Genomic DNA, 17,000 nt, shown 5'->3' on the forward strand with positions numbered 1-17,000 from the left:
CTAACTATAATAACTATGAAACCCACCAAACTGTTCGACAACTATTATACAACCCTAATAAAAACCGCAGGGCTGAATAAAAAGTATTTGCAAGTAATAGCAATAATAGCAAATATATTATTATTAATGCCCTAATAAAAAAATGGGCTACATGTAAAGGATAGGGAGTAAGTTATATAATCTAACTAACTATTCTAGTTCCCTTATAGAAAAAAGGGCCTAAAAATAAATGGCCTCAAGAAAAGGAGAAAAAACACTAACTAACAAGAGAGACAAGTGTCTCAAGTAGGTAACTGTAATCTAACAACTAACAACAAACAGGAATGAAATGTTTAGTTTAGACAAATATCAAAAGTTTGATAATACTGGCCAGAGCTGTTCGACGAACCCGATCTGCTGCAGTGGCAAATGAGATCTGAGGGAAGCACTAATGCATCAAGGGATAGGGAGTAGGCCAAGAGGTGTTTGAAGACCTCGAGCTTTAGCATTTGGCCGAGTCGGAGCCGAGGATCGGCTCCGAACCCATCAGTGAGAATGAAAGCAAGATAGAACAACTTCACATTCCTTTTTAATCCATACTCCTAAGTACTTAATCTTATCATGTCCATATCAATACACTGGTATTGCTGGACCAATTTGTGTGTGGGTACATAGTTTACAGCTATTGCCTTTGTTTTATCTGCACTAATTTTGTATCCCAGAAAGACTTGAAACTGTCTCAGAATGTTCACAACATGTAACTGTCCTTTGCTGGTTTTATCAGGTATAAAATAATACCATCTGCAAATAAAGCCAACTTTTCTTGGTTACAACACTAATTATATACTTGAAATCCTGAGTCCCTTATTTTCTTTGTCAATGGTTCTAAATATAACCCACAGAACAAAGGGGAAAGGTGACAGTCCTGCCTGCCTCCTCTGTTGAAACAGAACTTATCAGAGAGTAACCCCATCTACCCAACACACTAATTTTCACCTCTGAGCCCTCATATAGTCTCCTAGTTAATGTTATTATTTTGTCAGGGAATGCAAATGCTTCAATTGCCCTACACATACAATCCCAGCTTACTCTGTCAAATGCTTTCTCTGCATCAAGACCCACAAACAACAATGGTATTTTCTTACATTCTGCTTCCCTCTGAATCATCATTGTTCTGTTAATGTAGTCAAATGTTTGCCTCCCTTCCGCAAAACACTTTGATCCATATCTATTAATTTTGCCATCATCTTTGCCATTCTTTTAGCCATTGTAAACATAAACACTTTATAATCAAGATTTGGAATCAGAATCAGTATATATGAAGCTAGAACTGATGAGTCTTTACCATCTTTAGGTATTACAGCTACCACAGCTTTCTTCAAGGATGTTGGTGCTTCTCCTACTATTAAAATGCTGTTAAACAAAACCTTACAGATCTTTATTACTTTCTTCCCTCCTAGCTTACAAACTTCCACAGGAATATCATCTATTCCTGGAGACTTTCCTGTAGACTGGTTATGCATCATCATTTTTATCTCATTTTCTCCAGTCCTAACTGTTAATAACTGAGCCTCATCTACCTCTAACGTTGGCATACTTAATTCTTCCATGAATATTTCCATTTGTACTTTTTCTTGATTTCTACATTTCACTGATTTATACAGATTTTCAAAACATTTCTAAAATAGTTCTAGTATGTCTGCAGGATCTTAGGTTATTTTCTTTGTTATAGGCTCCCTAATCTTGGCAACAACTCTTTCTACTTACTGCTGTCTGAGCCATCGTGCTAAAAGCTTTTGTGCTCTGCAGTTATTATCAAAAAACATTGCTTAACAGCAATCTTTCTAACGTCATCCATATTATCTAGGTAGTTCCTTATTTTCTCTTTAGCATTCTGCAGTTGCACCTCATCATGTTCTGTGAGATTCACCATATTCTGCAATATCTTAACCTTTGTCAGTCCCTATAAATAATTCCTATTACTTCTTAGCCATATTTCTTTTTCTTTTATTTCTACCCAATTTTTAAAATGCATTCATTTTATCCCACTGCCTAGCTATATTTTCTGAAGAAATTTCTGTAAGTGAGGTAAACATTTGATAACATTAATAGAACAATAAAGATCCAGAGGGAAGCAGAATGTAAGAAAATGCTGCTGTTGCTTGTGGGGCTTCATGCAGAGAAAACATTCAACAGAGTAAGATGGGATTTTACAAGTAGGGCAATGGAAGCATTTATATTCCTTGATGCAATAGTAAGGTTAATTAGGAACATCTATCTATATTTATTATATGTTTATATGTGTGTGTATATATATATATATATATATATATATATATATATATATATATATATATATATACACACACACACACACACACACACACACACTGTATATCTACACACACTGTATATTTATATGTAATCTATGTATACATACATATATATATATATATATATATATATATATATATTGGTTTACTTTCATTCATAAAATTTACATTTACCCGAACCACTAAAATGCAAGATGACTTCAACAAATCCTTATTATATTGAAACAACGAATTGCTAATATTTTTTTCAGGGAAACAAACAACTTGGCCACTAGGACAAAAAAAAAAAAAAAAAAACGGATGCAAATTAAACCAATTAAAGTGGGGGTTTCACCCCCCACTCTTCCCATGTGAGGGCTGCACCCCCCCACACACCCCTAACTAAATATACCAACTCTGAAATTGCACTACAGAGGGGAAAATGGCAAAGTTCACTCTGGTGACCAAGTGGTTCTTTCCCTGAGAAAAATATCTGCGATTTAGTGCTTTGATATAATAAGGATTTGTTGAAGTGTAAATTCAATGAATGAAAGTAGACCCATTTATATATAAGAATTGAGGCAAGAATTAAAGTGTGAGGGTTCTCCACTGATTAAGTGGTGTTTAACAGAGAAACCAGGCATGGGGTGTCCTCTTTCCCCTTTGTTATTTGCTAGTAGTTCTGGACTAGAATGCTGATGATATAGCTGTTGCTTTGGTGGAGTGTGCTTTAGAAGGTCTGAACAAGGACAAACCTTGCTAACTGTAAACAAAGGATATGCAGTGTATAATTCACCTGGCTAAGTTAACTTCAAAAACTGGTTTGCCCAATTTGTTAGTGGAGAATGAGACAAATAATTTATCTGACTTTCTGAAATCTTGTTTTCTATGTAGATAAAAATGAAGCTGTCTACGTACATCCAAGAGATGAAGCATGTATCCACCTTTATTGGCAAAGTGAAAAACAGGCAAATTAATGGTTTGGTTAATATTCTCTTCTGGGGATATTTTAGGCAAGGAGGATGGACTGGTTCATAAGGTAACTCTGCTTTTGTGGAAGATCAAAAATATGGATTTGGAAGAGAGAGCCTGGAGCTCGTATACTGATCTAGCAGATATAATATCTACAAAAAAGCTGTTTTCTAGGATAAAAATTTTAAGCAAGACTGAGGCAATGATTCAAAAGGACTCTGTGTTAAAGCTTGAAGCACCATTTTTAAATCTCAGGATGGTGTAGGATCCTTCACTGGAGGTAAAGCAAAAAGGTACTTTTTAGGAAGGCCTTGCAGAGTTGTGATGAAGCTAAAGAGGAAGCATTTTCCTCTGAATGAAAATTAGATATTGCTGCCAATTGCACTTTAACAGTACAGAAACTAGCCCATTCTTGAAAAATAGATGTTAAAAACTCCAGAACAGTAGAAATGGGGGCAGTGAATGGGTCTAATGCCCTTTGTACAGCCCAAACAGAGAATCTCTTCCATTTCATTTTTTAGATTTTCCTGGTAAAGACCTTCTGAGATAATAGCAATATTTGTCACCCTGGGGAGGAAAATCTGGGCTGTCTAACCATCAGTGGAATTGGAGAAGCCATGCAGTAAACTTGAGGCCTGAAATGTTCAGATGGTCTATCCCTGTGGGATGAGAAAGAAGGTCTGGACTGAGGTCCAGTTTCCAGGGTGGATAGCGAAGGTAAGACCAAAGGAAAGGGAACTTAACAAGGCCAAAATGGGGCACTAGAAATAACTGTGCTTTTCAGCCAAAGTACCTTCTGTAAGAATTTGGGAATTAGAGGTATTGGGGGGGATAAGCATAAGGGAGACCGGAGGGACAAATGTGGACTAGATTATCTCTTAATGACTTGTTCAGAGGGAGGATCACGAAAAAAAGAACCTGCTGAGATGCCTAGATGGGGCATTGAGGAATCTGTTATCTAGGTAGGGAAACACTCAGAATTCTAGCAGTCTCAAATGAGCTGCTACCACTGCCATACATTTGGTGAACACCCTGGGTGAGACCAAATGGCAGGGCTCTGAACTGATAGCAACTGTCTCACAGCTGAAAGTGCAAAAATCTTTGGGATCGTCTATTCATTTTGCTAGGATAGTATGCATCCTGAAGATGAGGCACATCCAATCGTCATTGCACAGAAATGGCAGAATGGACTGAATCTTGACCATTCAGAACTCTGACTTCTTTACAAACAGATTCAGATTGCTGAAGTTCTGAATTGGTCTCAAGTCCCCTGTTTTCTTTGGCACTAAAAATAATATTGAGTAGATTCTGAATCATCTCTGGTGTGGTGGGACCTCCTGGATTACTCTTTGTCTAGCAGCTTTTGAACTTCAAGAGCTGCTGACTCCCTCTGACTGGGTGGAACATCAGAGAGTCTTTTCCTTTTGTTCACAGGAATTTGTGAAAATGGTATTAAGTAACCTCTGGATATGATTTTCCACACCCAAGTATGTTTTGTGATTAATGCCCAAGCATCTAGGTGCAGAGTCAAGCGCCCCCAGACTGCATCCAGAGATGAACAGCCAAGCAACCTTTCAGAAATGCTGCAAGGGTTTACCCCAGAAGGAGTCTTGGAAAACTTGATTTTGCGGGCATCCTCTGTGACAGGGATGGTGTCTTCTATTACACCCCCCCCCTGCCCCTGGAAAAGATATCCCCTTGTGATTCTTGGAAAGTACCTTAGGACTTACAGAACCAATTTCCCACCTCCACACTGACTCCTGGAAAAGGATCTCTGAGGGGCAGAGAAACGGATCCCTATGGCAGACAAGGTCTTTCCATCCTATTCACTATGGGAAAGTGATTCCTCGACAGAGGGGCCAAACAAGGATGATCCATCAAATGAACATTGATAAAGGAATATTTTAAGGGCTCCACAAAGTCACACAAGTACATCCAGACATGTCTTCTAATGGCTATGCCTAAACCCGCCATCAGTGAGATATGCTCAGCTGCACGGGAAATTAACCTCATGGAAGCATAAGGATAGAAGTGTGGCCAGCTGGGAAGAAAACTTCTTGAGGTCCTCTGCAAATGTGAACTCAGAAAGGGATTTGGAAAGCTCTTTGCTCAAATCCCTTTGTAGCCTAGTGAAATGTGCCAGATAATTCAGTGACCATAAGGCAAAGGTAGTTGAGCCATAAATGCACTTTCAGAATCTGTCCAATGCCCAGACTTTCTGTTAGGAGGATGGACAGAGGAGCTCTGCTCAGCTAGTTCTTTCTTTCTGGATGCTGCCATGACCAGGTCATGGCATTGATGGGGACCCCTCTGCTCTAGTGGAGCTTGTCCTTAGGAGAGGCAAAAAACTTATCAGGATGATGGGGGATGGATTCTACAATATCCAGTCCCTTCCACTCTTGGTGAGAAACTAGGTCTCCAAACCCATCAGCTGAGTTAGTCACCCAAGCTGTAGATGGGCCAGACCCAAAAGTTTTCAGGAACACTGACTCCTCCTGGGAAGAGGTATTGGAGAACCATCCATCTTTCTGTCTGAGGATTTCTAAGATGTCTCCCAAGGAGACATCATCAGCTGGAGACCTTGGGAACCCCTCCCTTCATCAAACTCAGTGTCCTCTGTGAGAGACTCCTAGGAGGAGTCTAGCACATTCTCTTACAGGGACCTCCTCAGGGGGATGGTCTGGAGAGGTGTCTGAAGAGAGGGGAAACTCCTCAAGGGGGACTGTCAGGATGCTTAACAGGGCTGGTTGTCCCTGAGTGATAGGCCTGTCATGATCACAGCTCAGACCCGATGGTGGCAGGGCTGTAGGATATGAAGAAGAAAAAGTAGCCATGTCTCTTGGATGAGAGAAGACCCTCTCCATCACTTGAAGGCAGAAGGACCAGGAGAAGCAGTAGCTTTCCACACCTGCACTGAAGCTCCAGATGCTTCCATGACCTAACCCTGGCTCAAAGGGGGAGTCAGACCCAAGCTGTCCAGTGTCGAAGCTCCAAGGGGCAGGAACAGCTCTGACAATCTCAAAGTTGGACCAAGCCCACCAGACCTGGCATCAATGCCTCCAAGACTCATCATGGTCCAAGGGAAATGATGCCAGACAAGTCAGGAATGCAGTTGGAGTGGAAGAGCTAGCTGTCTTCGGATCTGATGCCAACACCCTTTGGGTTCTCAAATCCAAAGGTTCCAAAATCGACAGACAGAGAAGGAATGAGAAATCACAGAGTAGATAACAGAATGGAGGCTCACGGATCCAGTAGAAGATGGAGCCAAAATTACCTCCATCTGAATCTGAGCTCTGAAGATCTTCCAATTCAACCTAGACTTCATCTTCAGAAAGGCTCCTGGAGGACTTGATGGAGGAAGTAATGGACTGGGGCTGAGACTCTCTCCTCGGGGTCTTTTGTAGGAAAGGACAGTGAAGACGAGGAGAGGCAGGCTCTAAATAGCACCCTGGGGACCAGGTCCTAGGAACCTTAGATTGTGTTAAGTGTCAGATCACAGGGTGTCAGATCTGACTATTTTGCTTTGGATCTAAGGGTGTCAAATCTGATTTCTTCTGAAGTGTAGCAGGAGGCTTCGAAGTAGAAGCCAACTTGGGAGACTTGTTTGGAGACTGCTTCCTAGAATCTCTTGCCTCTGAAGATGCCTTAAGGTTTGAACGCCTGATACAGAAGAAGGGGAAGAAGAGGGAGGTAACAAGCCCTTTAGGACCAGTTTGTTGCATCAGTCACTAAGGGCCCTAGAATTAAATCCAACACATATAACGCAGTCGGTATTTAAAGGGGCAACACAGACAAGAAACTCACTCCCCTGTGGGCATCAGAATTAGGGATGTTGCGCTCACGGAAGTGCATTTCTCATCCCAGGTAGGTTTGTCAGCCATAATCACATCCAAAGGAAAAGGACAGCACAGACATTTTATTTTTGGAAAAACTACCAACAATGGTAGGTAAAAAACTACCTTCTAAAGTGTAGGGGAAAGAAATAACAGAAGTATGAACAATAGTACTGAGCGTACCAAAGGAAGAAAGTACAGTTGTGTACACATACCATAAATGTAGATGTTCGAGTGTATTCTCTGTTGCAATCATCACACTTGGGTTATCTGCCTGCAGGTAGCCCTCAGTCAGCCCGAATACCAGAGACTTCGTATTTCTGCATTGGATGCTGTTGCTTCTTTCATGATGTCAGGTTGTCAGGGGTATAAAAACAGGCAGCCGACGCCATTACATCAGTTTTTCTTGCCCAAAATGTCAGGAGCCCCCAAATAGGGAGCTAGGATATGGTGGGGAAAACACCATCAGTAAAAAGTAAATACTAATACCAGTAGGAATAGCCATACAGAGGAGAGTTTCACTGTTGCAATCGTCACACTTGGGTTGATTCCCAAAGCTGAGGAAGGGCGGAGGCAGTCAAGAAGAGTTGGGGCTGGCTAGTAGGCTTTGCAAGACTGCTATAGCAAATCCTGCCTTGGATTTGGAAAAGATAGACAGGTGGCAATACTTGGTGAAGGTGTTCACAGAACTCCAGGTAGCAGCTTCCAGTATATCCCTGGTAGGGACTCCCCTGAGAAATGCTGTGGAGGTAGATGTAGCCCTAGTGGAATGTGTTCTGACCCCCTGAGAGGTTGGTTTTCCATGGTGCTTGTAGTAGAAATGGATGCAGTAACCATTGCATTACAGGTAAAAGGAGGAGCTTGAAAGTTGGATCCAAGAGAATAGTAAATGTGTCTGAGCTGGATCCGAGGTCAGATCCGAGACCCATCAGTTACAGAAGAATGAAAAGAACAACAACAGATTAAAGACTATAGCCATAAATCATGTACCCACTCATGAACTGGTTCAGCAATTCCCATATTTTTGGGGACATGATAAGATGAAGTACTTAGGAGTATGGGGATAAAAAGGCTTCTCGTATGCAGTTCAGGTTTACAGATATGTGTTGTAAGATACAAACAGTGAAAATGTTTTAGTCCCTTTAATTTTATATACAGGTCAGGCATACTTATATCAACCAGAGGAAAGGTTGTGGCCAATAATTAATAAAGACTTGAAGAAGTTTATCTAGGAGGGAAAGAGGGCAAGAGTTAAGTGGGATAATAGCGCAACGTGGTTTAGGATTACCTGATTTGAAGGGATATTTTAGAGCAACATAGTTAAGGCTCATATGCAGAATGCAAGCAAAAAGTTATAATTCAAAGTGGAAAGGGATGATGATGACACAGGGGGAATTCAAGAAATAAGGAACGATTGATATTTTAGAAGAAGATCCTTAAGTAGAATAATAACTACCATAAAAAATATTATATTCATAAACTTACAGAAAGTATTCTAAGAACTAAGCCAACACATGAATGGAGAAAGAGTTTGCCAATAGGGATAACTGTAAGTTGGGGTACTGAAATATGCAAAACGGGACTAGAATTTACTGGAGAAAACAAGAAAGGATCCAAGGCAATTGGAGGAAATAACTAGTGTGGGAAAGACAACAGAGTGGGATGAGACCAAGAAGAAGTTTGGACTGCAAGCCAGAGATTGCCTTCTCTATCAGGGACTGTTATCAGATTATAGGAAGAGAGAAAGGGACAGGGGAGTCCTAAGTGTAAGACCTACTCTGATGGATTTTTTTAGTCAAATCTAGAATAAAAACTGCTGTTAAAAAGGGGATTATTAGTACGACATATAAAATATTGCATGATCAATAAAGGAATCAATCAGAGGAGGTTAGAGAGGACTAGGAAGAGGGACTGGAAAAGCAATTTACAAGGGAACAATGGGATGACATATGTATGGCTCCCAAGTATACAACAAAATAAGGTTTATGATATTGTTTGGAAGTGTTTGCATAGATATTTTTATACCCTATGTAGACATTAAAGAATTTTTCCTCAATGTTGAGGGTGTGATGGGGAAGCAAGAGGCAGCTGGGAACATGATTTTTGGGAGTGTAATGAGTTGGCAGGTTTAAAGAATTCCCTATAAAGTATTCTGTTAGAAATATTAGGGAAGCAAATGGCTGTAACTAAGGAAATTTTTTTTGAGCTGGGTCACAGGACCTGAATTACCTATATATAGTAAGGCCTTCTTAAATTTAATTCTAATGGCTGCCACAAAAAAAAAAAAAAAATTACTAGAAAATGGAAATCAAAATCTAAACCAATTGTATTTGAAGTACTGAATATTATAAAAGAGATAAAATAACTGGTTCACCTCCAGCATAGCTCCTCCCAGTCAAAAATCTTCCTTGCTACAGACATGTATGTTTGATTAGAGTTTTTGCTTTGTATTTGTGTAGTTGAGTTTATTTTCCTGAGCCTCCACTATAAGGGCAATAGTCCACTTTAATTATCCAAGTAAACAAATGTAAATAAATAAGGTTCTCAGTACAAAGTGATAAAATAAACCAGCTAATGGTTTGCTTAGAAGAAACAGAGGGGTCTATATCACATAGTCAAAGTTCGAACTTACAAAACTTCGACTGTGTAAAAAAAAAAAAAAAAAAAAATCAAGGGAAAACAAAATAAAGGGTTGTAAGTACATTTTCCCTTTACTGCATTGTAGCGTGGTCTCGGAGTTGGTATGTTTAAAGAGCGGGGGTGTGGGGGAGTGCAGGGGGGGGCTTGCCCCCCCTGCTTACAAGTGTCAGGTAAGTTATTTCTTTTCTTTTTTTTCATTCAAAGTATGACCATATAACGTTTGAAGTTGTCATACTTCGACTATGTGATATAGACCCGAAACAGACTGTATTATCTCCAGAATATGCTACATTTCATACTGTATTATAGCATACTGTGTAACAATTACACAAATATGGCATATATAACTATATAATAAACAAATCATTTACCTCTACTTGTGTAATTCATGTCAAAGTAAACCTGCATCTTGATGGTGTCTAGCGATGGACTTTTCACATCAAGAAGGCGATCAACACAAAGCTAAATCAAAACCAAAAAGATCAGTGTTTTCACATTTCAACAGACATCTTTAGAACTGCATGAAACATACAATGTAATTGCACAAGGTACATTAAAAAAAACAGTGTGTATCCTTCAAGAGATTCATCCTTTTAAAACTGACAAAAATAACTCATTATAATGAGACTACAGAGCAGACACAGAGAGAAGCAAGTATTTATTCACAGTAAAACTTTATTTTTTTTTGTTACTGGCTTTCTAAACCTTTTTGTTATACCACAGAAAGGGTAGCAAGCCTTTGCTGTATTTTGCAGAGGATGTCATTCCATTGCTTTGCGAGATCAAAGAAAAATACCATTGAACCTCAGAAACAAAAAAACGTATCAAAATACATGACAGGCATTTTACAGGTGTCAAGGTGTGCAACCATGCTATTTATTTGCCTCAGTGTAGTATACCAACAAAGGGGACTTTTAGTTTAACAGTCAATGTTTGCTGTTGCTATTATTGTGTGTTAAGCTATACGTAACACAATGTAACCTGTTTTGAGGCTGTAGTTGAAAAGTGCCTCAAGTGGCACTGTTTGAGGCAACTGGGAATAAAGTGTTTACCTTACAGACACAAAGTACAGGGTTTGATTCTCACATGGAGTAATTGATCTATGAATCTATATGAAGCAGATCTTTTCAGTGATCCTATTTAAGTGGTACCTTGGCAGTTGGATGGGTGATCATTGGTGCCACCACTGTGGTGAATGTCCCCTCATGGACAGGGGTAGTTGGTGCTGACCATAGAGTTGTTCTGCTAGCAACTACTGTCTAACTATAGTTAATTAGGGTACATGTGTTTTGTTAAGCGGCTAGGCTTGTAAAGGCCGTGGGACCATTAGCCTAATAACCTTCTATGAGACTTCACCTGGGATGGGGGTGAAGTTAGAGCTAAACTTATTTAGTCGGTAGATTTATTATGTCACTGTTAATGAAGGTGGTGCCATTTACCAATAGTTCTGCACACTGCTGAGTATTACCTTTAGCGTTCATAGCATAGCTGTACAAGGGCTTTTCCTTGGCTTAGGAGGCTATCCTGACCTTGTAATATGCCTTGTTGGACGTTACTGGATCATAGTTTTTTTGTTTAGTTGAATCAGAGAGCTCCTGTCTTCCTGGTAGTTGCTGTTTTTGATTTGGACCATGACTTTTTTTCTTTGGTAGTGCTGCGGTAGCGTTGTCGCCTCACAGTATGACATTGTCCTGTTCGATTCTCAGCTAGAGCGTTTTCTGTGTGGAGACATGCGTGAATGGGCGTACCTTCGTTGAAGGTTGCGCGTCAGGGCTGGCAATTCGGCACGTAAAAATCTACTGCCAATCATTAGCGGACCAGAGTTCCGCTGTGATGACCCCTAATCGGGAAAAGCCAAAAGTCACAACAAGCTATACATAACACAGATGGTCATTTTAACTCTGACACTCCTCTAGATACAAAGATAGATATCACAGCAACAAATCAATCAGTAAAAGATCAGAAAATGAAACGTGTTAGGGTCACATTTGTACTGAACACTATAAGCTAATTTAAGCTAATTTCACTAGAATACATATTTTATAAGAAATAATACAAGATGCTGCAGAAAATAACATAGAGGATTATGACTGTGCTGCTGATCAAAACCAAGTTGCTCATGTACTAATGAAATGGTTCAAGTTAGTCACCTCATGAGCAATGCAAGAGACTTTCTTGAATTCATTTAGAGAACAGATTAAAAACTTGGTTATGATGACAGTCTTGATCAAAATTCTTTGTAAGATATGGGATGCTTTAGCTGCCCCATTACATTGAAAGTTAATAAACATGTAGGTGTGCAAAGCATTTATCATCTTGAAAAGCTGTCAGAGTTTGCACGGCCTCACAAACTGCCTCTCTTAGCAATCACAGCTTTAACATCTGTCTGACAATTTGGTCTAACACAAATTTGTTGTTTGTGTTGCAGCACAAATTGATACAACTTTCAAAACTGACTGCAGGTTGTTGATGGAGTTCTACAGTGGCTGCCACCTGTGTGACAGCTCAAGCCTTGCTAATATCAAGGTTCATACATACATGTGAAACTTGCTATAACAAGGTTATTTTTTTTTTTCAATTTTGCACACTAAATGCATTCCACATATTACATTAATTGTGGCTAATATGTCCATACCATATTATTAGGTAATTCTACAATGCATTTATACATTTACATTGGGTCTATGTTTACTGATCAAATGGCCATTCAACGTAAACATAGCATTGAAAGTTTGTCAAAAAGCCATATGATCATAAATCATATCATTGAATGATCATAGTTGGCCAACATAAAGCGGCATGTAGTACATACTAATAGGTATGGTAGGGATAAGGAAATCTGCCCTTTCCCCACTGTAGTGCGCTTTAAGATTTGGTATATATAATTAGTGGGGTGTGTGGGGACACAGCCCCCCACATAAGAAGGATTCGGTAAACACTGGACCCTCCTTATATGGGGGGGCTGCAACCCAAATCCCCCCCCTCCGCTAATTATATATATACCATCTCCAAGATCGCACTACAGTGGGGGAAAGGCAGAGTTCCTTATCCCTACCATTCTGATTAGTACGTACTACATGTTGTTTTGTTTATGTTGGCCAACTCTATGATCGATAAGATTTACAATCATATGGCCTTTCAACAAACTTTCAAGGGTATGTTTACGATGAATGGCTGTTCGATGAATGTGCTCTTCAATCAAACATAGACCCATTTATATTATTCTTTCTGAAGGTTTTGGTCCTGTGGAAGTAGAATCTGAGTTATCTCTGGATATCTAGTGTGTGTAGTAGATAGTCACCCTTGTCTGAACAGCTTGGAAACAATACTAGAAGATTAATAATTTTGTTAATGTTACTTTTGAAGCTATCTTCAGGATAAAGGAAGGGATAGTTCTTAAGGTGACTCCTTCCTTGTGAAAGACCAAATAAGGAGCCTTAACAGACAAGGATAGTTGTTCTGAAATTAATCTAGCTGACTTGATGGCCATCAGAAAAAGAGTCTTTCATGGCAAGACTTTTAGTTCCTCACTGAAGATGATTGAAAAGGAGACTTTGTTAGAGTACAGGGAAAAGTAGGGTCTTTAATGGGAGGTGAACGCAGGAGCAACCCTTTAAAATAGTCCTTGCATAGCTCATGAGAAGTTAAAGAAATGTTTTGGTGTCCGGGGTGGTAATTAAAAATATCTGCCATCTACACTTTGATCATAGAGTAGCTGGAGCCTGCATTAAAGAGTACAGAGAAGAAATGCAAAGCATCTGCAACAGAGACAGAGACAGTTCCTTGATTGGTAGCCCAGATGGAAAAATGCATCCATTTACTCAAACATTTTGAGTAGACTGCTTCCAAGAAACTCGCAAAATTGGATTACATTCACTAAAGGTGGTGAATGTCTGGTAATTACAGGAATTACAGAAACATTGTGGTTAACTTGAGGTTGGAATGGTCCATGTGAGGATGACTGAATGGGTCTGAGAGAGGGTACAGTTGCAGATTCAGAAGTTAAGGAGGTTTTTTCAAATGAGGCCTAATCAGGGGAAACCAAATCTGTTTGGTCCAATATGGAACAATGATAATCACTTGTGAGTTGCAAGTAGATGCCTTCAGGAGAAACTTGGGTATTAGGGGAAAATGGTGGAAATGCATAAGCCAGTCTGGGGAGCTACTGGAAGACTAGATCATCCCTGAGTGAATAAACCTCTGCAGGAACTAGGGCAAAGTAGTTTCTGCACCTGGTGTTGTAGAGAGTGGCAAATATACTGCAGCAAGGTTGTTCTCAGTGACTGAAAATCAATTGACTATTCAAGGACTGAGGAGCCACTTATGAGGCATTAGAATGGACCTGCTCAGACGTTCTACTAACCAGCTGTACTTCCTTGGAATGTGCACTATTAATAGAAGGTGACAATCCAATGACATTTGCCATACCCTCATGTCCTCTTTCTTTAGGAGATTAGCTCTTATTCCTCTGTTTGTTGATGTACCATACTACCAATATATTGACCAACTGTTTGGCTATCACTCCTGAGAGCAAAAGATCATAGAATTCCTGCAGCAAGAGGAGGAATACCCTCATCTCTACTTTATCAATGTGAAGATTGACCTCACTGATTCCAAGTTCCTTGGACCATCTTCCACTGAAAATGTGTAGAAGGCTGAGATGTCTCTCTGATGCTAAAACACTTGACAGGAGGTTGTTCTGTGATAAAATCCAACAAAATTGATTTTCTGAGAGGGCTGTATCTGAGATTTTTGGTAGTTTATGGAGATATCTAAGGATAGGCAGAGCTGTAAAAAGTAATCTCTGGTTTTCAGTAAGGACTCTGGTGGTTGCAGCTAGGAGACAAACTTCTTGGTATGGGAACACTCAGATCCCTTTCAGCTGGAGGTGGGCTGCAACTACTACCATGCACTTGGTAAAAACCTAGGGCGCTGTGGTGAAACCAAAGTGCAAGGCTCTGAACTTATACTGACTGGCTCCTACTCAAAAGCTCAAAAATCACATGGACTACTTTGTAATCTTTATGAGGAGGTAGGCATCCAGAACATCTATGGAGCACATCCAGTTTTTTACCTTAAGACAGAGCAAAATCATTGACACCATTATCATTCTGAACTGGGTCTTTTTTACAAAATAATTTAGGCTGCAGAGATCCAGAACTGGCCTGAGGTCCTTGTTCCTATTTGATACTTGAATAAATCCTGAGTAAATTCCTGACCCTCTCTAGTCTGGTGGGACCTCCTAGTTGGTTCTTTTTTGAAGGAGGGAGGATACTTCCTGTAAAGCCGCTTGCAACTGCCAGAGTGGAATGTCAGGCAATGGCTACTTCTAAAGAGGTGGTCTTTGGCAAAATGGTATAGTACAGCCTCTGGAGATATCGCTCACTCAATGGTCCTGAGTGATGGTCATCCATGCAGGTAGGTACTGAGATAATTGCCCCTGAATTCTTCCACAGAGGGACAATCAGGCAGGCCTTCAGGAATACTGACTCTGTCATCATGATAAGGGAACTCTGCATCACTTGTTTTGCAGACCTCTTCAACTATGTGGTCTGCAGCCACAGCCTCCTCATCAGAGTGGGAACCATAAGGCTGGTGCTGTGATTTAATGAAACAAAGAGATTTGGAACCCTTCTGATTCCTGCTGAATGATCTGTGAGGGTTCCCAAATTTAACTCTCACAGCAGACAGCATCTTACTGTCTTGCTCATGAATCGTCAAATTCTTTTTAACTGATAGTCCAGAAACCTAGGACCCATCAAAAGGGGTATTGGTAAAGGATGCCTCAAAACTGTCCATAAGGTCACTAAGATGGAGCCATGGCATGGCATTATAATGATATGCCAGTCCTGCCACCTTAGCTGCTCCATCAGCTGTTTTGTGAAAGAGGCGCATTGAGAGGTTTGCTATGTTACTCGTGTTGTTCAGAGTTGTCTGTAGCTGTTTGAAAAATTTCTAAGACACTGGTTGTCCCAAAGTATGCAAAACATAAACGAGCTTTCCCATCCTTTTGATTTGCCCAGGTCTCCTTGTTAGGAGGATAGCAGTGCAGAACTAATCTGTGAGGTCTTTCTTAGTGGCAAACACAACAACCACTGAGTCCACCAGAGGATCTCTAGACCAGAACTGTCTATCCTTAAAAGGACACAAAACTTTTTCAGGTCAGTATGATAAAGTTCCTGCAGTCTCAGGTTAATGCCATGGCCTCCTGATGACCCAATCTATAAGATGGTCTGCAGGAGGGACTGCCCAATATGCATACATCTTAACCTCTTAGCTAAGGAAACTAGACAGAGATAAAAATAATGGGAAGACAAAGGCTCAAAATAGGGACAGATTTTAAATAACGCTCTTATAAACTTAGAAAGTTGCTAGAAGAACAGGTTTTTCCTTAACATGCATTTTCTGAAGGATATGAAGCCTGAAACTAAAATGTCTATTATTTTGTGAAATCAATCCTCAGTGATTTGCCAGAAAATTGCAAATTGTATGAAGAACAGACCAAAATAGCAGGCAAACATCTGGACATTTTGTGAAAATCCAGACAGTTGAGATGTATGCCAATAGGCAGAAGAGGCAGAGCCATAAGCCTCAAAGAGAACCTCCTCATCCTGACAGGACAAATTAGATGGGCAGGATCCCCTCTTTTTAATCAGTTCTATGACTTTGCCAAATGTGATGACTTCTAGAGGGAATTAGTCGAACCCTCTGTCTCATCCAAGTCAGTGTCTGAGGTAATGGAATCCAAATGGGAGTCTATGTGATTCTTTTTACATGTTCTGTTCTTAGTAATCTCCAGCTGGGACTGACTGAAGTCCAAAAAAGAGTCAGAATGCACCTGTTACAAATCTCCAAAGGTTACTGCCCTGTTTTGTTCATAAGAACATTGATGAATGGGCTGGATGATGGATGAGCACTTTGGGTTGGAACTGGCACTGAAGAAGTTCCTGTTGAAAATCTTGAGGGAGAAGAGGTATCATCCTCTCAATCACGTAAAATGTGAATCCAGAATCTGTCTTCATTGAGGGACAACTCCTTGGCACTGACTCCTTTCCTCTCAAAGCTGAAGCAGAGGACACTGCTGAAGCAGAGGATCTGGGCAGTCCTAAGTAAGAGATCATAATCACCAGCTTGAATGCCGAAAACCGCAACACCAAGAATTGCTCCAAATGACTTGTACCCATAAACAGTGCCAAGGAATCAACATCAAGAGTTTGGGTCTGAGACCCACTTGACACTGAAGGGGCTTAAGTTGAATAAATTG

At 40.2% G+C, this 17,000-nt stretch overlaps 1 protein-coding gene across 5 annotated transcripts in view; it reads right to left on the reverse strand.

Annotated features, from left to right (window-relative positions):
• Positions 1-17,000, reverse strand: part of CFAP206 (cilia and flagella associated protein 206) — a 1,515,781-nt gene that overhangs the window by 1,030,753 nt on the left and 468,028 nt on the right. For all 5 annotated transcript variants that reach the window (XM_044069254.1, XM_044069237.1, XM_044069228.1 and 2 more), the window contains one exon: positions 10,108-10,198. In XM_044069254.1, the coding sequence (XP_043925189.1) occupies positions 10,108-10,198 (91 nt within the window). The remainder of the gene's footprint in view (positions 1-10,107; positions 10,199-17,000) is intronic.

This window comes from Protopterus annectens, chromosome 1.part0, assembly GCF_019279795.1.
Source record: "Protopterus annectens isolate FY-2018-M chromosome 1.part0, PAN1.0, whole genome shotgun sequence".
In the NCBI taxonomy this organism is placed as follows: domain Eukaryota; kingdom Metazoa; phylum Chordata; order Ceratodontiformes; family Protopteridae; genus Protopterus; species Protopterus annectens.